The sequence below is a fragment of the Anarrhichthys ocellatus genome, unplaced genomic scaffold (assembly GCF_004355925.1).
Source record: "Anarrhichthys ocellatus isolate YVR2014 unplaced genomic scaffold, GSC_Weel_1.0 scaffold125, whole genome shotgun sequence".
NCBI lineage: Eukaryota > Metazoa > Chordata > Actinopteri > Perciformes > Anarhichadidae > Anarrhichthys > Anarrhichthys ocellatus.
The window spans coordinates 307,200-331,512 of record NW_022280155.1 but is presented as its reverse complement, the minus strand read 5'-3'; the positions used below and the strand labels follow the sequence as shown (position 1 = coordinate 331,512).

The 24,313-nt window shown below is 42.0% G+C and overlaps 1 protein-coding gene across 1 annotated transcript in view; it reads left to right on the top strand.

Annotated features, from left to right (window-relative positions):
* ptchd4 (patched domain containing 4) overlaps positions 1-24,313 on the top strand; it is a 41,352-nt gene that overhangs the window by 1,479 nt on the left and 15,560 nt on the right. Inside the window, exon 2 of the mRNA XM_031877081.1 lies at positions 13,914-14,409. Within this exon, the coding sequence (XP_031732941.1) occupies positions 13,914-14,409 (496 nt within the window). The remainder of the gene's footprint in view (positions 1-13,913; positions 14,410-24,313) is intronic.

The following is a 24,313-nucleotide window of genomic DNA, read 5'->3' as shown; positions in this document are numbered from 1 at the left end:
ACACACACACACACACACACACAGGGATATCCTGCCTTTTTTTTTTTTTGATGCAGTGTCTCCCCTCCTGCCTTCTCTGGGGCAGCACATGCGTGCATGCAGCATGACATGGCTCCACGTAATAGCTGATAGACTCCCATGGCATCCTCTCCTGCCTGGAATTCTTTCCTCTCGGTCTCCTCCAGTGAGATCTGACCGCGCACATGCAGCTGAGTCGATGCTTTTAGCAGCAGCAGCAGCAGCAGCAGCAAAGCAACAAGATGATGCTTGTGGCTGCACGTTCAGTGCACAGGCCCACAGATGCATCGCACAAGTGTGGGTGTGCTCTGCAGATGGAGCCCGGTTGCTATATGTCTGATCGGGCGTGCGCGTGTGAGGCTTTTACACTGAAAATCTGTTGCACACATGCAAGAGTACATATACTGTCTGCCTTGGCTTTTCTTGTGTGTATGTGTTGTACAAAGAATGAACAGATGTACATCCGTGTCACACCCCAAGACATGTGCAGTGCTAGGTTCAGGGTTTGTTGCGAGTTTTAGATCTCTATTGTGCTGCGTTCAGGGTACTGTACAGATTTGATAGACAGTGGGCCTCATGCATTTTTTTTTGCGCTTTTCGAAGTACTAGAGTTTGTTATAGTGTTTGATTTCAACTCAAACCAGATTGTCTTTTAGGGTTTAGAGGGCATGATATACATTCTGTTTCATATTTATTATCATTCTTATCTACCCAAACTCTTCCTCACTGCCAGTATTTAGCTCATTTAAAAAAGAAAAATAATATAATTGAGTATCATATGTACATCTTAAGTAAAGAGGCAACAATGAAACACCAAAGTAGGGTTTACGTGTTGTACTACCTTGTCATTCGCGAGTACCTTCATCATTTCAAGCGTTAACCGTGGAAGGCATTTTATTTTGGTGTTCAGGGGCACTCTTACCCAGAAAACATCTTGTTTTCACAGGCCACAAATTCTTCATCCAATGCAAGGAAACATACGTGTTACATTTGGGGGATTTTAAAGAGAATGCATGAATATCCCATAAACAAATTTAGATTATTTTCAGTTGGATGTTTGGATTATTAAAGAAGTGCTATTAGTCCATTGATCCAAACCCTTGGCGTACATGCTTGCTCTTAGACGCTTTTGGATTTTCCCTGTAAAGTGCACAGCTGACCGCTCTGGAAAACCACATTTACTTTGTTGAAATTTTATCCTCAATTTCCCTTCTGCTGTAGTTCTTCATCCCCTTTTCTACATTTCTTTTGGTTTTGGTTGCAACAGATATTTAAGAGAAGGTTGCAGCGTGAGGCCCAATGGACACAAGCACACACTATAACACACTCATTCAGCACTATATATATATATATATATATACACATATATACAGCATTGCCTCTACATAACATTGCTGTTCACTGGGGAAAAAAGCATGCATCTTCATATTTTGGGGATTTAGAATGAAGCGATCAATGTCTGGGTTGAGAAAGTCCAACCTCTTAAAGGGACACCTCCAGTGTCCGAGTGTGGTATAGCATGATGTACTCCTCAGTAGTCAGTGTTTTACCTACAGTGGATGGAGTTTAGAGAAAAAGACAGGAGTAGCACGGGAGCAAAGCAATGCACTGCTGTGGACGGGGCCAGCAGCAATCTGATATTCTTTTTTTTTTTTTAAGGCGTCAAAAAGATGTTTCAAGTGTACGCCATATTTAGAATATTTTCCGCCCTTTTGTTGTCAGACAGCCATTTCCATCAGGGAGCTGAAGCCGTGGGCTATGCTTTCTTTAAAGCCACCAGACTCCTTTGAAAAAAGTAATTGAACACAGGAGCTGCTGCTCTACCGCTGCCATCGTTGGTTAGTTTGTTTTAAAACACCAAAGCCACACAACAACAGTGATTTCCCCAAACTTTTTCTACGAGGAGCCACTTATTCAAAATGACAAACCGCTGCGAACAAACTCGTAAACAGGCCTCATGTAAAAATCGTGAGAGGAGAGAATGTGTGCGTAAAAGAACGTTCCTGAGCATTTTTACTGCCAACTAGGTAAACCAGCCGTTTGGAAGAAATGTACATTTGGGAAATCACACTTTCTTTTTATGCATGTTTCTTCACAAATGAGACCAACTAAATGCATTTAGTTGGCTTAGTTGAGTAACAGGCTATCTCATTCTTTTCATTTCCTCTCCTCAGTTAAACAAACAGATGTACGCTAGCCTTTCATATTAGAAGCAATGTTATAAGTAGACTTAACAATAATACGGACATTCAGGCTCCCTCATGTGGCCCACAAGTGTTCTGCAGATATAATTGTTTAATAAAAGACTGTGGAAGAAATTCTGCAAATTCATTTGCAGACCCCAAAAATGTTTTCCTGCGTCCCACCCATGGGTCCCCAACCAGTCTTTGGGATTGACTGTTCTAAAGGGTTACTCCGGAGTCACTTAAACGGATATCGATACGTCTACAGCAGCACTATGTGAATGAGCACTATGAGGATAAGCACCTCATGCAACCCCAATCCGAACTGTCCCCTTTAAGAAAAATACACCATGATCTGGAAAATGTGTCACTGATCTGAAATACTGGGCGGATTTATTTAAAAGTCGGCATTTTGGAGATGCCGCAGTCCAAAGAAGGCGTCGATGAGAACCGAACGTTTTTCATAGCGAACATTACGACAAGAGAGGAGAGGCACAGGTGTAATTAATAACAATAACGACCCAGGCTCAGTTCAATGAAGCGTTCCGGCGAGTCAGCACACACACACAATACCAGGACCTCCCGTTAAGTGGAACGCGGCCATCATTATTGTCATTAAATACACCTGCCGTGGGAAAACAAAGGTATATTACCGCACTGTGTCGTGATACGCAGTGAGCCACATAATTTATCCTCATACAGGCTGTATAACAAAAATAATTTTTGTGCTGGAGAGCCGCACGATTAGAATGAGACAATTAGAATGAGACTCTTCAGTCTTGGCTCTGTTGGAGAACAAACAGCCACTCAGCAGAGTCATATAGCTTATATTCACTATTAAATAGACATACATGCAGCAATATCTCTATTTAAAGTTTATTTTTATTCTTTTGCCTCTGTATTTCTCACGTTGTCACTCGGCGGTGAGATTGTTAAAGGATTAGTTCACCTCAGGATACAACTACAGTACCTTCAGTGGCATCAGGCCACTGCTGCTGCCCCAATGGAGGACGGAGAATGGACTTTTGTTCCTGTTGCTGAGTCTTTCAGGTTCCAATTATGAGGGTTCATAGTGAGGTCTGTGGTTAATCCGGCGTAACAGGACATTGTTGTTGGAGAGTTGCCGTTTATCAGATTCAGATTGCACTGCAGCGACGTTTTGACCCACGCAAGCAATCTTCCTTCCAGTTGAATGGCAGAACTGTACATATTTGAAGAAATCACCTTTGGGCTTAGGGGGAAGAAGTTTCTTTCTGCTCAAATGATTTCATTCAGCTTATCGACTAATGGAAATAATGATGAAGGCTGCAGCTAACAAGTATTTCTATTATCAATTATCGTTGTTTTTTTGACTAATTGATTAATTGTTTGGTCCATAAAAGGTCATAAAATAGTAAAAAGTTAAAGACATACCAAAACCCAATTATATTTTGTTCACAACGATATAAAAAACAGAAAAGCAGAAAGAATTGAAAAGCTAAAACTAATGAATATATAATAATATAATAATATGAAAAACCCAGCAATTTAACCTAGGAGTTGCTGGTCTACCGCTGCCATGATTAGTTTGTTTGTTTTAAAACACAAAAGTCACACAACAGTGTTTTCCTAAACTTTTTCTTTGAGAACCGACTTATTCAAAATGAGAAACCATCGCGAACCAATTCTCAACATGCCTTATCAATAAATCGAGAGGGGAGTGAATTTGTGCGTAAAAGAACATGTTTTACTGCCATTTCCAACTTTCTGGTATCTAAAGTAAGTAAACAAGATATCTGGAAGAGATTTATACGTTTGAATCACAATTCATCTGCTGACGTTTCTTTTTGTCTCATTGATTAATCGCTTGGTCCATAAAAGGTCATTAAATAGTACAAAAAATATATAAAAATATGAAAAAATTTAAGCCAGCAGAAACAATTTAAAAGCTAAACCCAGACTCCTTTCAGAAAAAAACAGTGATTTAACACAGGAGTAGCTGGTCTACCGCTGCCATGGTTGGCCATACCTCGTTTGGCCATCCATGGCAACATCGTTTCGCTTTTTTGTTCGAAAAAATGATAATCAATGATTCAAAGTCAATCTACAGTAATCATGCATGGCACACTCGCTTTATCATTAACTCCTTCCTGACACAAATTCCAGTTTTTCTGTTCTTGAAGGTTGGTGTGACCTCCTTCCTCTCCGGCTCCCCTCAGTCTCTCTCCCGTGTTCCTGAGTTCTCCTTCTCTCACCATCTGCCCGTTTGACGAGCCGTCTGGGCTAATTAATTTTCCGGACTTCTCATGCCTCATACTCCGCTTTGATGTCATAAACTTGGGGTTTATTTCTGTTGCTTGTTATACAGACAAAATCCTACTTTTTTGCTGAGCTGAACTTTAGCTCTGTTCCCAGGAGAAAATGCTTCAAATATGTGTTCTTTGTTGTGCCCCCTCTGCTGCACTTTCAGCCGTGTAATCTTTTGAAACTGTCAGGAGTTACAAAAATATAATGACATTAAACAGTATGATTTAAAAAAAAGAATCAACAAATGGGGCATCATGAATAAATTAGGAGAACTATATCTAATAAAGAATTATCAATATGAAAGTACAATTATGCAGCATTCAAATGTGAAAAAGCTCTTAATAACAATAAAGATATTATGTATACATCGTTTTATATGCTGAAGCACAAAGTGCTTTCCAGATTAGAAGATTTACAGAATAAAACTTTTTATGATATTTAACAAATTCAGTGTTACAAACGAAAATGACATCACATCAAGGAGCACTCAGCCCATACATAAACAGATGGAGGTGCAACTGCAAAAATAACATTTTTTAAAATATCTTCATATAATTAAGTAAGATGTGGAAAGGGGAAATAACCACGTATATTCAAACAAATATGATGCATGTATCAGAAGTGATCGCATAATAAACAGACAGAATTCCAATAAAAGTCCTGAATTCAAAACAGATAAAAGTGGAAAATATCTGGAAGTGCAACAATAAAGGTACAAATAAAACTCTACGTAAAGAGGAGATATGAACTGGTGCAATAATGGAAAAGTAAAACTTTTTTAAGTGTAGATCGTCTTGTAAAAGTGAGTTTTAAGGAGGCACTTCAAAGCTGCCATGGAGGCTGGTACAAAGCCGAGCGGCCACAACCGAAAATGCACAATCAACCTTGGCTTTCAGTCTGGTCGGTGGAAGGACTAAAAGGCTTAGGTCAGCGGATCTTAGGGGCCTGGCTGGGCTCTAAGGGGCTAAAAGGTCTCTGATATAATATGGTACCAGATCATGGATGGCCTCTTAGGTAATTGATAGAATCGTGAAATGAATTCTAAAGGTAATAGGCAACCAGTGCAGTGGTGCTAAAAGCAAAGAGATATGACAAGACCTCATAGATTTAGTTCATAATCTGGCTGCAGAGTTCTGGATGAATTGCAATTGTGGGAGTTTAAACGGGTAAAGACAGATTTATAGTACGTGATGATATAAAAGCATGTATGCTTTTTTTCCTGTGTCATTCAAATTGAGCATGTGTCTTATCTTACAGATGTTTCTTAATTGATATTGATATTGCTGCTCAGCGGATGAGTGGCAAAGGTTACCCCATGGTTGCCATAGACTTAACACTGTCAGTAAGTGACGCAATGGAGGACTGTATCTGTAGTTTATGATGTTCTCCACCAAAGATCAAAACCTCTGTTTAATGGCTACCGAATTGTAGGATGTTAGCTGCCAGCCAGTCATTGTCAATGCACTGTGGTTTCATCCTGCATCCATACCACTAGCAGCCTATTATCAGGTGGTCAAATAGAGCTTGCTGATTGCTAGTTGAAGAGCCAAAGCTGTTGCAGCAACAGATTGGACGTATAGCAACGCTGGTATCTGATCATCTGCTGATAGCCAATTGGGCTCTCAGTTTGAGTTTTCCTATACCGACAGTCAGTTTGTCTCAGGTCATATAAATAAACTGAACGGTTGGTTGGTAGGTCGGTCAGAGAACCACTTTGTTTCAAAATGAAATATCTATATGATGGTTTGCCATGAAAGACATCCAGGTGACTTTGGTGATCCCCTGACTTTTCCTCTAGCGCCACCAGCAGGTTGATATGTTTTGTTTTTTATTAAAATGTCTTATCAATAGTTCACGCAATGTATGTCCTCAGAATGAGTTTTAATCACTGTGGTATTCCCCTGACTTTTCCTGCACAAACTAGTCACGCTGTTTTTAGTGCTAATTAGCTAATGTTAGCATGCAAGCAAGCTGAACTGAGAGGAACATAGTAAGATTGTACTTTCTTAGCATCAGCATGTTTGCTCTAGTCACAATTGATAATCAGTTTTGTTGCAGCTTAATTTTCTGTCAATCAACTAATTGATTGACCTTATAACCCTGCACTACAATTTCTTCTTACCTATCAGCCTACATATATGCCGACACCAATGTATTTCTGATGTGCTAATAGTAATGACCTCTGTCTGAGAAACAAAGGTGACAGTGACGTTATAGTATTGTAGCAATGCAAAACCTCTTAGGGAGGAGGTCCAGTCCATGTTGAGCATGTTGAGTCTTTAATGCTATTACCATACGTTTTATAACCTTAATCAAGCAATTTAGTTGCCCAGACAGCAATCTTAAAGGTGGCTGATCAGAAAACACTACAAATTCTTTGTGTAATAGTCATTCGTAATAGTTTTGCGAGGCACTGGCAAACTTATGCCATCGAGCCCAAAGGGCTGCTAGATCGGAGAGCAATTGAATCAATTGTTTTGGAAAGTAATGACAATTTTCTTTTTCTTTCATCCGTTATCCTGCAATACAAAATTTATAATGTTTTTATTTTGACACATCGAAAGTGATAGCAAATGAAACGGCGCATCAACTTGAGACAGCAAGGCCGTGGATGTGCTAGTCTTCCTGGATATAGAGTGTCTATTCTATTGTCAAATGTTTACAACAAGTTGTCATATTGTGATAATACGAGACCTTATTATCACTGATGTTGTTCATCAGTGAACAACAGACAGCTCACCCAGACGGCTTCACCATCCTCGCTGGAGATTTCAACCATGCTAACCTTAAGACTGTCCTTCCCAAACTACATCAGCATGTTGATTTCCCAACAAGAGGGGAAAACATTTTGGATCTGGTCTACACTACTCACAAAGGAGTGTACAAGGCCTCACCCCTACCCCACATAGGACTCTCTAACCACATCACCGTCCTGCTAACGCCAGCATACAGACCAAGAGTGAAAGTCTCCAGACCGGTTCTGAAGCAGGTACAGGTGTGGCCAGATGGGGCCTCCTCCGCTCTCCAAGACTGCTTTGACACAACAGACTGGGGAATGTTTAAGCAGGCAGCCACATACAACAATCACACAGACATAGAGGAGTACACAGACACTGTTACTTCTTACATTAGTAAGTGCATTGATGATGTGACTCATATAAAAACCTTCATCACTCGGGCTAACCAGAAGCCAGGGGAAGTGCATCGGCTGCTGAGGGCCAGAAACAACGCCTTCAGAGCCGGGGATGAAACTGGCCTGAGAAGAGCGAGAGCCGACCTGTCCCACGGCATCAGGAAAGCAAAACAGGAATACACGAATAAGATAACCAGTCACTTTAAAGACAGCAGAGATACACGGAGGCACAGATCTGCGACAGCAACATCTCTCTGCTAAGCAACCTCAACAGCTTCTTTGCACGGTTTGAAACGCAAAACATCACACGTCCACACAAGACTCCGCCCCCTCCCCACGATCAGGCTCTGTGCCTGTCTGCTGCCAGCGTGAAGAGGACACTCTCCACTATCAACACCCGCAAGGCAACAGGTCCAGACAACATCCCTGGTCGTGTGTTGAAGGACTGTGCAGAGGAGCTTAAGGATGTCTTCACGGATGTCTTTAATACTTCTGAGACAAGCTGTTGTTCCATCATGCTTCAAGGCCACCATCATCATACCTGTGCCAAAGAAATCCACTCCGTCCCGCTTTAATGACTACCGTCCGGTGGCACTGACCCCCATAATCATGAAGTGCTTTGAACGGCTAGTCATGTCACATATCAAATCCATTCTTCCCCCCACCCTGGACCCTTTCCAGTTTGCATACCGTGCCAAACGGTCCACGGAGGATGCAATCTGCTCTGCTCTCCACCCAGCCCTCACCCATCTGGACTCAAAAGACTCATATGTGAGAATGCTGTTCATAGACTTTGATGTTTATATATAGTTCAGCATTCAACACCATAATCCCACAAAAACTCATCTTCAAACTTGACCAGCTGGGGCTCAACACCTCGCTGTGTAACTGGCTGCTGGACTTCCTCAGTGAGAGGCCACAAGCAGTACGTGTCGGCAACAACACCTTGAGCAGCATCACACTGAGCACAGGGGCCCCTCAAGGCTGTGTGCTCAGTCCACTGCTCTTCACCTTGCTGACACACGACTGCACCACAACCTACAGCACCAATCACATGGTCAAGTTTGCAGACGACACAACTCTGGTAGGTCTCATCACCAACGACGATGAGACCCACTATAGGAAGGAGGTCAGCCTTCTGACCACATGGTGCAGAGACAACAACCTCCTTCTGAATAACAGCAAGACCAATGAGGTTATTGTTGACTTCCGGAGAGGCCACACTCAACACCCACCACTGACCATCAATGGTGCTGATATAGAGAGAGTGAGCAGCACCAAATTCCTGGGGGTGGACATCAGTGAGGACCTCTCGTGGACAGCCAACACAACATCACTGGCAAAGAAAGCTCAGAGGCGCCTCTACTTTCTCCGCAAACTGAAGAAGGCAAGAACACCATTACCCATCCTGTGCACCTTTTACCGAGGCACCATTGAGAGCATCCTGACAAACTGTATCACTGTGTAGCACTGACTACAACAGGAAAGCCCTGCAGCGCATAGCGAACACAGCTGGAAGGATCATTGGTGCCTCACTCCCCTCCCTGCAGGACATATACGACACCCGCCTCACCCGCAAAGTGTCCATGATTGTGCGCGACTCCAGCCACCCCTCACACAGTCTCTTCAGCCTCCTGCTCTCTGGGAGAAGATACCGGAGCCTCCGTGCTCTCACCACCAGACTCTCAAACAGCTTCGTCCACCAGGCTGTTAGGAAGCTGAACTCTCTCCCTCTTCTCTTTTAAGACTCCCCATGTCCAACTGCTGCTAAATACAGATTGATAGTTTTTTGTTTTTTTTTCTCTTATTATATATATATTGTCTAAATGTTTTTTTTATCTATTGCACTGTATTCACTTTATATGTTTATATGTTGGACTAGAGAGAAACGTATTTTCAACTCCCCTGTATGTCCAGTACATTGTGGAATTGACAATAAAGCAAACTTTGAACTTTGAACTTTGAACCTTAGCAAAGAGTAATTTGTCTGCTCTGGGCTTCCGTAGATAAAGCTCTGATGGTCAAAATAGATTTAAAAAGGCAGAGGTCTGCTATATCTGGAGTGCACACACATTCTAACACTAATAATATTGTGTTTGACAAGATAAAGCTTCTTGTTGCATTCATGAGGGGCCAGGGAAATTGAGTGCCGGATTGAATTAAGTTATTGGTAGTTTGGGTTAGTATGCTGCGTGGCAATGTCAAGCTAAGGTCAACGGCTATTTTAACCCCCCCATTCACTTTAATAAATCATAAAATTGGAGGTGAGAGCGGCAGCGCCGAGGCAGCAGGATATCAGCCGATATGCAGAGAGGGAGGTCCGTGACAGTTTAAATGCTGCAGGAGGGGGGATGTGATTGGAGGATGGGAGAACTAGCTATATGTGTGTGTGTCAATAATTGGCTCGCCGCAGAGTGCGTTTGGGTAATTGATAATAAAAAACAGTCAATACAATCCTCAGATCGTTCTCCTGAAACTGCACTAGAACCCTTCATTTAGAATTTTCAGCATACAATATATTTTCTTAATTTGAAATTTGCCTGGAGTCATGAATTTGGATAATATCATTTCTTTTGTAAAATGAAAACTAAAAGGCACAATACCACTGAAATCATTTGATTTCACTGAATTGTTGCCCAACCATGCCACAATAGTTTATGTATTTTTATGTTTAAATGGATAGATTGGTTGCATTGTAGATGACAATGAATGAAAGGAAGCCAGAAAGTAAACTACTCCAAACGGTGCATTTGTGACACAAAATAAATATTGCGTTACTTTGTGGGTTGAACACCTTCATGATTCTTTTCTCGATGAAAAACAGAAATCAACAAGTATTTGATTCGGTGATGTCCTCGAGAATTTAAATGTTGCACCTTGAGATGTTTCTGATGTTGAAGGTGCATTTCACGCTGTTCTGATATCTGATCTGTGATCAGACTATACATTTGAGTTTCACATATATACTACTTTTTATAAACTAGTTTTAGGCTTCAAGATTAAGCTTTAGTCTAATTTAAGTAGTGGAGCTCCCCCAAAGGCTGTTCATACTCAAGAAATAGTGATATTCTGTTTCCTTAGAAAACAGTAAAAGTATATTAACACTACATTTGTTAGATCAGGGATGATGCATTTTTGTAGGCCAAACCCAGAAGTTAGCATCACACTGGTTCCCTTGACAAAATAAATGTATATGATACTCACACGTTTTGTTCTGCAAGATAATCTTCACAAACAGTCCTTTTATGATTTGTGAAGTGTGAATGTAATCGGCAGATGTAAAAAGCTAACGTTAGGCTATAAACTAACTAAAATACCGTCTCATGAGTAAGTGAGACTGCTCAGCACAATGTAGTCTCAAATTCACGTGTCAGACGTAAAAGCAAAATCATGAGACTACAGGTATTTACTGACTTACTTCAAGTCAAAGAACCGAAACATCATGTTGTGTTCCCCAGGCATCTAACCAAAAACCCATTGAAAAAGAAATGCTAACTCATCTCCTGGTTTAAGGACTCCTTCCTGCACCACTCTATTGAATGCTTTCTCTGTATAAATGTGTTCATGAAACCTGGAAGTGTCTCTCTCCACCTCTCCCGCCCGTCACCAGAGGAGAGTTGTCACTTCCTGCCTTTTCACATATCACTGTACTCCTTACAGGGATTTCTCTATACACACACACACACACACACACGCACACTTGCTTTCGTGCGGTGCCCTATCCACCACCTGCTCTCGTTCTTTATCTCTTTGTCTCTAACACACACGTACACTGAGATCTATATTTTCTCTTTGCTAAAGGGTGCCGACAAAACAAGAACAGAAAACAAAGCTTGAGCGTTTTCTTCAGAAAGCTCTGCCGCGATGATGCACGTGTTTCCGCCCTGCACACGGTCTCTGCACAGCATTGGCTCAGTTTGGGCTGCAGGAGTTTCTAGATAAGTGCGGTGGAACTGTTGAGATTCATTTTAATAAAGCTTTAGTGAAGTTGCAAAAGTCAGTGCGGTAGATTGATTTGACCTTTGTGAAATTAGAGCTAAAGCTTTCCGAGTTCCCTGAGCGATTACTGAGTGATTACATTACACAAACACACTTGTACACTGTCGTGAAATGACAGCTTTGAAGCACAGAGTGGGAGGGTTTTTGAGAGTAATAGTGCAGCGCGGAAATAATGCAGAGATCTTGCCTGATAAATTGATATATTAGAGGTAGTCAGTTACATAATGCCCGGCCCTAACAGGAGGGCATTGACTTATGAATGTTATCAATTATGTGACTTTTAAGGTGCAGTGTCCACCACCACTTATGTATCCTGCTGCCCACGTAATGCCACGGCACGATAACTCATCCATTTAGTTTTTTTGTCTCTCTGCTGCTAAATTGTTCACAGAAACTGAAGCAAACAATCACTGGGATTTATTATTATCTAGAAGCGAGAGATTTATATCAAGCTCCCCCCCCGATGTGAAACAGCATGCTGCGGCTGTTTGACTGTGCTGGATTATTGTGCTCGTAACAAAATGAATTTATATCTACAATAAGATGTTAATTAACGTTGACGTTGCTCCGGTTGCAACAATGAAGCAGCGTGCCGCGTGGGAGTTCACGATGTTGTGCGGCCGGTCGGTTTACTCAGGAAAGAGAGAAAGTGTCTCAATAAAGCATCGAACTTTGATGTATGTGCATGATTGCATTGGTCATGATGAAATTCAGGAAATGCACTGCATTCTTAAATGGGTCATACAGGTGGCTACCATAATCCGTGAATGTTAAAGCCAGGGTGCAAGTGCATTAAGATAAAAAATGAACAATACTGTTCCTGTCTTAGTTGGCTGTGACACTGAATCCCCAAGCTGAACTGTATCAGGATCCCTTTAGGGCTATTATCAGCTTAGCCATGATAAACAGTAGCTTCCTTACTTCCTGGTTAAAAGCACTTTGGATATATATTCCCTTTATGAAAGCTATTTAGACATTTACTCAGAACTGGAGACACTGCGATGTCTACCAGACACACTCTGCCTTCTCAAGTCACCTCACAGCACATCCCCACCCCTACGGACAGCTGTCTCATTGATGGCTGTCACTTTCAAGCCGTTTCACGTCATTCAGATACAGAGACACCGTTGACTGTTTGGGAAAATGATTACCCAGGACCAGATTTAGGTAATTATTATAATCATATGGCATCTTAGATTTAATGAACTGGAAAAGAAAAACACGGACAATTTCCAGACCGGCCAACACCGCGGTAGCGACCTGTCTATCACAAGGTAGCCCCGCCCTAAAGCATACCCTGCTTTATAGTCTATTTGACTCTAAATGAACCATAATTTTCTAAATAAACATCATGCTGTATTGAAGAAGACTTGAAACTAGAGATTGAGACCATAAACTCATGTTTACAATGTTTACTGAGGGAATAAATCAAGAGAGAAGTAGAGTCATTTTCTCATAGACTTCTATACAATCAGACTTCATTTTGCAACTCGAGTCGCCCCCTGCTGGTCATTAGAAAGAACGCAGGTTTAAGGAACTTCCGCATTGGCTTCACTGGATGTTGCTGCCTGAGGCCGATAAAGGATCAATGATTCTGCCAGACTAGACTAACATATTCAACTAAACAACCCCATGCCCCTGCACTGTAGGAGCTAAATGCACACACAGAATTGTTATACATGTTTAATTGTTTCAGTTTGTGTCAGATTTAACTTGAGGCATTCTTAGGTCACCGTCTTCCTCAGCTGTTCTCTTTCTTTTCTACTGCTGCTTAAACTAAAATATATATTGTACATATTCAGCGCTACCATTGCTGTATAAATGAGAATGGTTCGGCCAGCAATAACCTCAGTTCTGTATTTTCTTCCTGGCAGACTAACGGACAGACTTTTATTGCCCCGGCTGCTCTGCACAACTCTTATTGCACATCACATTATCTCCAAACTCTCGCCACCGTGGTGTCTTGAATGCGCTGTGTGATTAAATGAATTCAGTCCTAACAATGGAGCGGTACATCAACCCTCATCAACCAGTTCTGTCCACAGCTGTGAGCCGAGTTCGAGCGAAACAGTAAATCAACACTGAAGCAAAAGAGGCAGAGAACTGCTGCTGCACTGCTCCGCGTGGGCTGGAACTCTCCGGTATATTGTACAGCTGGCTGCATCCCAATCACTGGTGTTCCCCGTCTGCTGTCAAGGCCAACAATACTGGTTTCCAGTCAAATGGTGTGATTTAAAATGTGTTTTTCACTTCCGTCAGAGCTCATGTCAGATATCTTTAAATCACCTTTGCAGGATGGCCGTGTGTCCTTCATCGGCCACCAGCTGGGAGGTGTCTCCTTCTCGCCCAACAGCCGCGACCAGCAGGTCAAGTTCGCCCGGGCCGTCCAGATCACCTACTACCTCCGCAACCACGGACCCGTGGTGCAGGATGCCATCGCTGAGCGCTGGGAGAACGAGTTCTGCGCACTGGTCAGCCGGCTGTCGACGGCCGAGGCGCCCCACGCGCCCGACCAGCTCCACATCCAGTCGCTTACCTCCTTCAGCCTGTGGCGGGACTTCCACCAGACGGGCGTGCTGGCCAAGGGGGAGGTGCTGGTCAGCCTGGTGCTGGTGCTCCTGGCCGCCACCATCTCCAGCTCCATGCGGGACTGCCTGAGGGGGAAGCCGTTCCTGGGCCTGCTGGGTGTGCTGACCATATGCATTGCCAACGTGACGGCCGCGGGGATCTTCTTTATATCGGACGGGAAGTTCAACTCCACGCTGTTGGGGATCCCATTCTTTGCCATGGGTGAGTGTGAGCGCCAGGTTGTGACTGAGTCCGACTGTGTGTTTTGGGTGTGTGGTGGTTGGTTGAGGATCTTATCAGGAGTTGACACTCACATCGGGTTGATTGGGGGGGAAAGGGATTAGCAGAATTGTGATGGGCTTTTCCTCGGAGGAGATGCCGGCTGTTCTTTGTAGCTGTGGCAAAATACGAAGAGCTACATATGTGCAGCACATTCTTTGGCCTGTCAATTGTGCACATTTCATTCTCGTGCAAGGTCTTTCATCTTTTCATTGAAGTCATGTTTTCCTCAGTGTGGTGCAGGGGCCGGCAACCTTTTTCATTTTTAAATTGTCTTGTTCATCAATGTGCCATGTGAACATTAACTTTATTTATCTCATCAAAATTGAAATGTCCAGCGGATCTAAACATTTTTCCATCCATATAGGCAATGTGCATAGCAACCAAAAAAGAATACATTTTCTCCATTGTATATATATGAGAGCACTATACAAGCAGGCTGCCATCCTTGTAAAACAAATCCACATCTGGGTGTAAATCATTAACTCTTCCAAACTTCCACCGATCTTGATTATCAGCATTAAAGTTACCAAATTCTGCAAGGAGTCAACGAGTACTAGCCAATCAGAGGCAGAGTAGGGCAGGTTTTTGCCAAATGCAAGTGGGGGGGGGGGGGGGGGAATCAAACAGCAAATAAATAATGTAAATGACAGCATGCGCAACTGCCAAGAGTTGTGAAAAAGGTCATTTGACATCCATAAGAGAGAGACATTCCTAATAACACTTTCTTGCACACTTATTGCTAGTGTGCCATTGATGAGCTTGCCAATGGTGGCACGTATTCTGGCACGTATTCTGGTGTGGTGGACTTAGTAATAAACATCATAGACCCTTTTACAGTCAATGTCGTAAAACATATGTGTTTACCCCAGCCTTCCAGACGAGATAGCAAGCTTTAGACAATTAATCAAAACTGTTAACAGCTTCAAAATATCTAGTTGTTGCATGTTTGGTTGTAAGAATCGATATTCCACCAGCCGACTCTATTTCTACAGAATTCTGACCGGATCATGACCCTTTCAGAGAAACGGATGTTTAACGAGTGGCGATTTTAACTGGTGAGTTTCAGCCAGATTTCGTAAAGGGTTGGCGTAGATAATAAACACAGATGAGTATGTATTTAATCAGAGAGTCACTGATTAAAAGGGTCACTCTTTTACCGGCGGCATATGTGCTGGACTGATCAAAAATTGCTCTTGTTTGTAGCGCCCATTTAAAACCCAATAAAGTCAAAACTTTGAGTGTATGTCATGGTATTTGACTTGATTTACATGACAAATAACAGTTATAAGCATCATATAATGTCTAGCTGTAACGTTACACGCTAGGTTACACGATAGGTACGCGAGTTACGACAACAAAAATATGGTAAAATGAGTCCACGTTGACTTTTGGTTTCACACCAGACACGGACAGCGGTCGCTCGTGTGAAAGTCCTCCTATGTTTGTGTTGTTTGACCCTTCCATCCACCACTGACCTCCTCCTTTGTTCCTGCCACAATAACCACGGCCACTACATCTCGACGTCGTTCTCTCGTCTTGTATCGGTCATCACCCATGTCAATAGATGATAACGGCCCTCTGAACCCACTAATAGGCGTAGCAGACCCTTATCTATGAGGCTGGTAACCGCTGATAACGCCTATTCAATTGGCTGATATCGTTCAAGGACGGCTGACATAGCTAACCAGCAAGAGAGGGGCGGGTCGCACACATCAACACGGATCAGCTTTTGGTGATTTCTTTCTGATTTAATGTGAAATCTGGGTTTAGATCTGTGTTTCTGATTCTCATTAGATGTTGCCACATCCTGTCCTCTACTAATGGCATTGTACATTATTTTATACCTCCATTCTACCCTAAATCTTACTTATATTATATGTAACAGAATAAGATTGTGTAGACTCTTAATATACTGTATATTATTTTCCTTATCTCTTCCTCCCCGTCGGCCCTCTCTTTGCTTCTTCAGACATCCTCTGTTCAACTAAAGTATATCTTGCATTTCCTCACTGTGCGCTCTTAAGGTCACTGGTTCCCTGGGGCTTTGGTGCGGCTCGGCTGCGGGCCGGCTGACATAACTGAAGTTTTAGTAAGACTCGAGAACAGGAGGCTGGATCAGCTCCTTGTGACCTAGAGGCGAGGAGAGGAGAGGGAGGTGCGACGAGGGGGGCGGGGTGGTGAGAGAGGCTAAAAGTGAGAGTCAAGGAGAAAAGAGTGAGGAAGAAAAAAAACCTTGTGTGATGAATAGGATCGAACTAAAGGAGGGCACAGAGGAAGAGGGAATGGACAGAGACAGATACGGAGGGGAAGAGGTAGAGGAGAGGGGAAGAAAGCCACGTAACGGGGGGAAGAGGGGAAGGGCAAAGGGGATGGAGAGGAGTTGATTAAGTCTGTAATTTCATGTGACAGGACCCCAACAGCAGCAGATGTCCACCCTCCTCTTGGGAGGTCCTGACTGAGACACACCCCTATCACTATATCAACGCCACATCAGGGCAGATGCTGAGTGAAATGGATCCTGACACTTTACAAGTAATGGCAGTGTGGCGCCCCCTGCTGAGATGAGATCACCAGGTTTAATGCAAACTATGAGTTGAAACATTATTATATCATTTTTTAATGACATTTTATTTTTTCTATCATGATTTTTCAAGTTGGTGTCCCCACAGTGCACTTTGTGTTAGTAGGTGGAAGTGAGTCTGGGCAGTTTTCAGTAGGGACGAGTACGAGAAGTAGATTCATCAATCACCAACCGGACCAGAAAAAAAAAAATGTGAGCCCAAATAAAAAGAATTTTCCTTGGAATGTCAGGGTTATATTATTTCAAGGTATCCTCATACAACGGTTTGTCTTCTATCTTACGGAAAATATTTTGACACAATCGATGATGGTAAATTAAAGCTATTTATTATAATGAAGTAAAGAAATAGCTACAAATGTGAAGTATGTCGGTCAGTAACATCAGTAATGTGAATGTGTGAGCATGATGAAGTGTGGGGTGTTGTCAGCAAAAAAACAAAAGAACACCAAAGCAAGGCAAAAACGGCCAGACACTGGCAGGGATGAGTCCAGGTGAGCAGAAGAGACCAGAGCAACACTTGAGTAGGGCTTTTATTAACCAGGAGCTCCAGGACCAGGTGCGCTGCATCCGACACTCTGACGCAACCACGTTCCTGTGACACCTTCAGGGACACAGGGACAAATAACTGGCAAAACCACACTTGTACACTTGTAAGATAGGCAAGGGCCGTCACAGGTAGGTTTAGGAAAATATCATGAAATACTTATTAGGTTCAGGCAACAAAACCACTCATCGTTTGGGTTAAAATAACTACGGAAGTACCGTTACTGAAGTTCGCAAGTTCTGTTTTTTTGCATTTTAACGTCTTGGCTAATCTATCTTGCTAGCTAATTGTTGTGTTTGCGCATGCTTCATCAATTCAAGCATGTCAGGACATTGAGTCATTCGATTTCCGAATTAAAAAAGGAGCATTTTTTTGTCACTGGATGCGTTTTATGCTGGCGGGGAGATGGGATTTCAATGCCACATCTCAAACATCTCTCTCATTGCTCTAGTTCTCTCAATCTGCTTATCTGACATCCAACTAGCTAAAGCAGCTGCACATTAGTTACTGCTGTAAGTATCATTACTAATGCAAGTATAAGGAAATTGTTTTGATACTACAGCATTATGAAGCGTTACTTATCTGTCCAGTTTTTCCCCGTTTCTTCTCACACCACAACTTAAGGCCTTATTTCTTTTCTTGGAAGGATATTTTAACTTCACTATGTTATCCTTGTGCTAATGTGTTAGCCTGTGGCTACTGATGTCTGTTGGCCACAGTGCTAACACGTATTTTTTGCTGAAGCAGAGGTACACAGTCATTCTGCACAGTCCCATGGTTCATTTGAGCTGGTGATGCACACAATAAACCTAATTATCTTATCTGAATGTAGTCCCCCTGGCATTTTAGCTTGTTCTTGATCCCTTCATCTCTTCTGTGGGGACTACTGTGACACTTGGGATCATATTTAAAGCCCCTACTGATAGAATGTTATCATCTGTCAAAGGCTTGTGCTTGTAGAAAAACATGTAAATGCCACAGTGTCCTAAAATGTACAGACACTTTCAAATGATCCACACAGGCACTTCAATGCTACAGGAGGGCCTATAAATATGCAGCATTTTCCTAAAAAAAAGGTATAGACTGATTAAGAAAAATCACTCTCAATCATCACTTATGACCCACTAGAAGTGTTCGGTGGTGTCTGCCTGGATTCTCTTTCTTCTTATTTTGCTGTGTTCGGGACGTTTTTGGGCGTCAGCAAAGAGCCTTCGGGCTCCGCGTGGGGTTGTAACCCCCAGCTCATCAGCAGGGTGTGAAGTTAGATCTCATTCCCACCTTGTCAAATACCGCCACTGTCAAGCCCCTTGGCGTCTGATACTGAGGCACCCTTTAGCGTCTATGATCCAAAGTGGCGGTATTTGACGATGAAGCATGCACTTCGGCTGCATTCATTCTAAATCCAGCAGCTTCCCGCAGCCTTGTGTGGAGGTGTGTGTTTATTTGTGCTTTAGAACCTGCTTTGAAACTATCAGAAAATAACTTTCTATTTCTCTGACTCACTGGACTTTTTATTTATTTTATTTTTTTATTCTAAATCTCTGTGGGATGCTATGACAATATTTACCATTTGTATTACTATTTGTATCAAATTTGAGCTGAGATGCATTATGTCTCATTGAGTTATCCTTTAAACTGACCTGGGGTAAATTTGATTGGTTGATTTTAATGTGTTCATATCACTTGGAATACCTTTTTCAGTCTAAATAAGTCACCATAGACCTGCAACACAGTATCGTCTAAATGCACTAGCACAGAAAGTTGGCACAAAGGGCTCCATCGCCTAAATGGGAGGGCGTTGTAACCACAAAAACATCCATCCTTGTCTCCACTTCTTCATCATGCCTGTGTGTTGGAGTGGCCAGCTGAAAGCCACTCCTGAGTAAGGTCAGTGTGACTGCCCAACTGGTGAATATGCGTTGGCACTTAAAGAACTCTGAGAGCATGAGGCAAAATAACTCTCCCATCAGGTCAATTAAAGTGTGACCTGATAGGGGCCAAGTGCTGGAGTAGGGCTTATCACTGCGAGGTGTGGTATTGGCAGCACCACGTTACAAGGAAGCTTTTACTAGGACCCAGTGCTAGATGAACCCAATATAGGGACAGGCTACCTGGGGGGAAAAAAACAACAAAAAAACCTGCACAAGTAGCAAACAGTCTTGGCACAACAGTAGGCAAGACACAAGGGCTGAGTATTGTTCCAAATGTTCCGATACTTGATCAATAGAGTGCTATTTTGTTACTTAAACTCTGCCAATCATGGCTAAATGACATTCAATTTAAAACTGGCAAAACTATGATTTCAGTCAGGAACTATCTGATCAGAAAATAAGTAAATTAAATAAAATAGGCAAACTAAAACCAAAAATCTCACCAGACGTTCGATGCCGATCTCTGTACTTGACCGTTTTAAATATTCCAGGCTTCACACCCAACGCTACGAGGCTCACAAAGGCACCACCTATCAGAAATGTAACACTCAAAGAACAGACACAATAACGCGCTGTGTCAAAGTTTGCATTGGGGAATACAAAGACTGCCCTCTGAAGCTGAACGTGGCTTGTTAAATGTAAAGCTGTATCACGGTTTCCCATTCTTCTGTTTCATTAAAGCCTTATTTAACGTAAAAGTAAAAGTAATGCATTATTCTCTCTGAACAATGAAGCTAATGTCATCTCAGGCCTTTGAATCATGTAGAGGAAGAAACTACGGGGCAGGTACCACCACGTGCGGGTGGACCTTTTGTTTAATATGGAGCAGCTTCTCCCATCCGTCTCCCCTGTGTCTATCTGCCGTGTCATCTGCGAGCTGGCCAATTACTGCTTAGCTGAGCTTGTCACTTCCTTCTCTCTCTGGATACGCGAGGGCTGTTGGAAGTGTATAAACAGGAAGGGTGAGGAGAAAAGGGAAGAGACTCATGAAACATACATGCACCAGCATCACAGAGGAAGGGACGGCTCCGTCCTTCTCTCACAGGCAGTGACGGGCCTCAATCAGCTCAGTATATTCATCTTACCAATACTTACCAATAACATGCAGCCACTGTACATCCCACAGGGAAATGGTGGTGCTCCATGGTGCCGAGCTGTAATCCAATCTTTTTTTACCTGGGCCACATTTGTCTCGGCATAAACTGTTTCAAATGGCTGCCTTGAACTACGCGCAGGTGTATTTAATTTATTTTTGGGTGAGAGTCAAACTAGGAATTAGTTCCACCACAATCAGACACACTTACCTTAATTCCACTCCAAAGAATCCTATTGGCGGTCACAGCAGTATTGAGTTTTTAAAGCATAGAGGTGCACTGGGAAGTGATATCACCACCAGAGAAACCAAGTAGAAAATGCTTCAAAATCGTTCTAGTTTTGAATGTTTGAAGAATAGTTATTGTCGTCACTGTTAGATTGCCAGGCAACCAGTGTAAAAGTCACTACATCCAGTCAAGATGTAGTCCGGGATGTACCATGTTAATTTGTGAGTTTTGTAGGTAGTTGTACTTGCAAGTATTTTTTTAAAGTCCAAGTCAAGTCTCAAGTCTTTGAGGGACAACTCCAAGTCAAGTCTCAAGCCTTTTTAAGGGCAAGTCCAAGTCAGGTTGCAAGTGTTTGATGGGCAAGTCCAAGTCTCATGTCTTTGAGCTAGAGTCCAAGTCAAGTTCAAAGGCGGTCACAAAGTCGTATCTGGGTCTGTCTAATTTTGTGGGTAATCGGACCCGATGACAGGCATTAAGAATAACTGTATAGAAAAAGCCAAACTTCTCGCTGATGGTCTCGTTTACCTTTGTAGGTCAGAAAGAGGCATCAGTATTACATGTTTGATAACAAGTGAAAAGTTTCTTGTAGAAACCTCAACGACCATGGGCACGCTGCTTTTGCTGCTTTGGCCAAATTCTCTGCTGTGAAAAGGGTCTACAGGTTCTCATGTGAATAATGTGCAAGGTTGCGAAAATATAAGTATGGTTTAGCTGTTCAGTTGTGTTGATCTGCTGTTCTAATCATAGCAGTTAAGTTTGAGCAAAAGAAGCGTCTTTAAAGATGATTCCATGAAACATCTTTTCTCTCTCTGTATTCTGCCACATCTACTGTATCTGAGCCTGTGATGTCCCCGGCAGTGTTGCTGCATGATTTACAAGCTGTCAGGAGTGTTCTCTTTCTGGGCCTTGATGTTTTTAACGGACTGCTATTTTTCTATCTTGTGAGGGCAAGATAAATAGTGACACTCAACATTCGCAGCCAGTCACGCGCGGCGGCCATCTCTGCTGGTGGTGAAATGCCCGCTGGGAATCCCTGCCTGTTTCCATAAGTAGGGCCGGATGACTAATGATCGATCTATGGATATTACTGCCGTGAGCGGCTCTGGGATGATGGAAGTGTGACAGCTTGGGAGTCGTAATTAAGGACTGGAGGGAGGAATTATAAACCAGGTCTATATATCAATTAATATTGCTCTATGATGATATGGTCCCAGATGGAAAAACACGCCATATCTGGAAGCCATTTGGAGTCGATACGATATACTCCTCTTGATGTTTCCACCACAATATGATGTTGACGTGGGCAACGGGAACAATGTTTCTTTTTAGATTCTGAGAACTAAATTTATTCCTGGTTCCATTCCCAGTGCGATGTTCTCATTTTATTTATCTTTCCCAATTATTACTTCCATTCTCAGTTTACAATTATAAAATCAGTGTTCAGTATTTTGCCTCACAGCAGCTTCAGTTGAAGGCTGTGGCTGTATGCGGGGTTCTTGCATGTTAAAGTAGTTGCAGTGGCAGGAAGGAAAAGTCAGAGTTTAATCAAAGCAGACATCAAGAATAACATAGTTTGCGACTGCACCACCTCTCCACATTCCCATGGCGATCCGGCCTGTGGGTGAAGAGGAGGTGTAATTCTGTTTACCTCAAAGTTCTCTACTGTCCTCTAATACCACTGTGTCTGTCATTTAGTTATGACAAATACTGTAATGTTCCAGTCTCAACGAATACTGCTCATAATAACTTTGTTGCTTGTGTAACAGAGAACATAATTATGCACATTATGTTTACTCCTTTTGGTTTGTTTGTATTAAGTCAGAGTGAACACAAAACAGGCAGAACTAAACCAATATATCACAAACTAAATGAACCATTATACTGGTGTCATTTCTTTTTTCAGCTCCTTTTTTGTTTACTTTTAGTCAATCTGGGTTATAAAAGAGAATTATTGCAACAGAGAACTTATGTGTTTGAGATATTTGACGTTTTGTCATTGTTCCCTAAAGGTTAGGGCTAGAGATGCACCAATACTGATATATATATATATATATATAATATATATTAGGGCTGGGCAGGTTAACGCGTTATTATCGCGTTAACGCAGTAATTAATTAATGCCGACAATTATTTTAACGCGCATTAACGCAGTTTTTTAAAATTATTAATTAGTATTACACACATGAAGATAAAGTTGTGAACACCGGCTGAATATCTATTATCAGAATCATCATAACTGTAGTTTAACTGCTACTGTGTAAAGGGAATACTGCTGTTAAAAATAACCTTATTTGTTTAAAGTGTTTGCAAACCAAATGTTACTGACCCTTTGCTCATATAGCAGTACTTTTAAAATAAAAGTGCACAATACACTACTTGTCAGAATCCCTGTCAGACCAGACACCTCCCATGGCCACACCCCCGATTGGTACACAGCTAGAGACACTTCAGCTGATTACCTCCTGCAGGCTGACACACCAGACCCAGATCCTACTAATGAGATCTGGGCAGTATTTGAACCCTGGTCCTCCAGACTTGCATCCGTACAGTCTTTATGCCGGAACAGTCGTCATACAGGCTTGATTCCCAAACCAGCTATTAAGGCAACTTATTGATTAAACACTGGTATCAGATTGGTACATGGTATAGGCCGATGCCCAAAGCCCCAGTATCGCAGATTTTTTAATCGCATTTTTGGCGATAAGGCCATTAAAGATATGACAATGTTTTTTATTATTGCTGTTGATAATTATGATATATTTATTAATAATAATGCACAATTTATAGTTTTACGCTTATTGTCCTTATTGAAAATGGTTCAAATGCTGATAGTGAAACAAGTAATTTTGCTTAAAATGTGACATTCAAAACAATGTAGCTGGGAACAACAGTGGCGACGGTGTAAATGTAGGCTACGGCAGAGACTACGATCTATTGGCTGTTCATCTGGTGTCTTTGTTGGGAGTGGAAAACAGATTCAATAATACCTTTTTAGAAAGCAATAAATAATTAGCCATCGTTATCGTAGAAGGTTAAAATTTGCACATTTTGAGATTGGAGAGAGTTTTATCGCCCATGTCTACTTTGGTTATGTACGTTGCTATGAAATATGACCAGAAAATGGTGGCATTATTATAATTTCTCAGGTAAACCTGCAAGTTGCCCGAAATACTGTCCAAACCTGGTCTGAACACAATGCGAAGTCTTCTCTTAACATATTTTTTACATTCAGGCAAGAATAATACGTCATCAAAATTGTAGTTTGCGACATTATTTTGCAAGCAGAATCAAATCATCCAAATATTTTTGGGTCCTGTCGGGTTTATGTAACATCATTGTTACAGTGGGTACGGAAAGTATTCAAATTTTTCACTCTGTTTCATTGCAGCCATTTGCTAAAATCAAAAAAGTTCATTTTATTTCTCATTAATGTACACTCAGCACCCCATCTTGACAGAAAAAAACA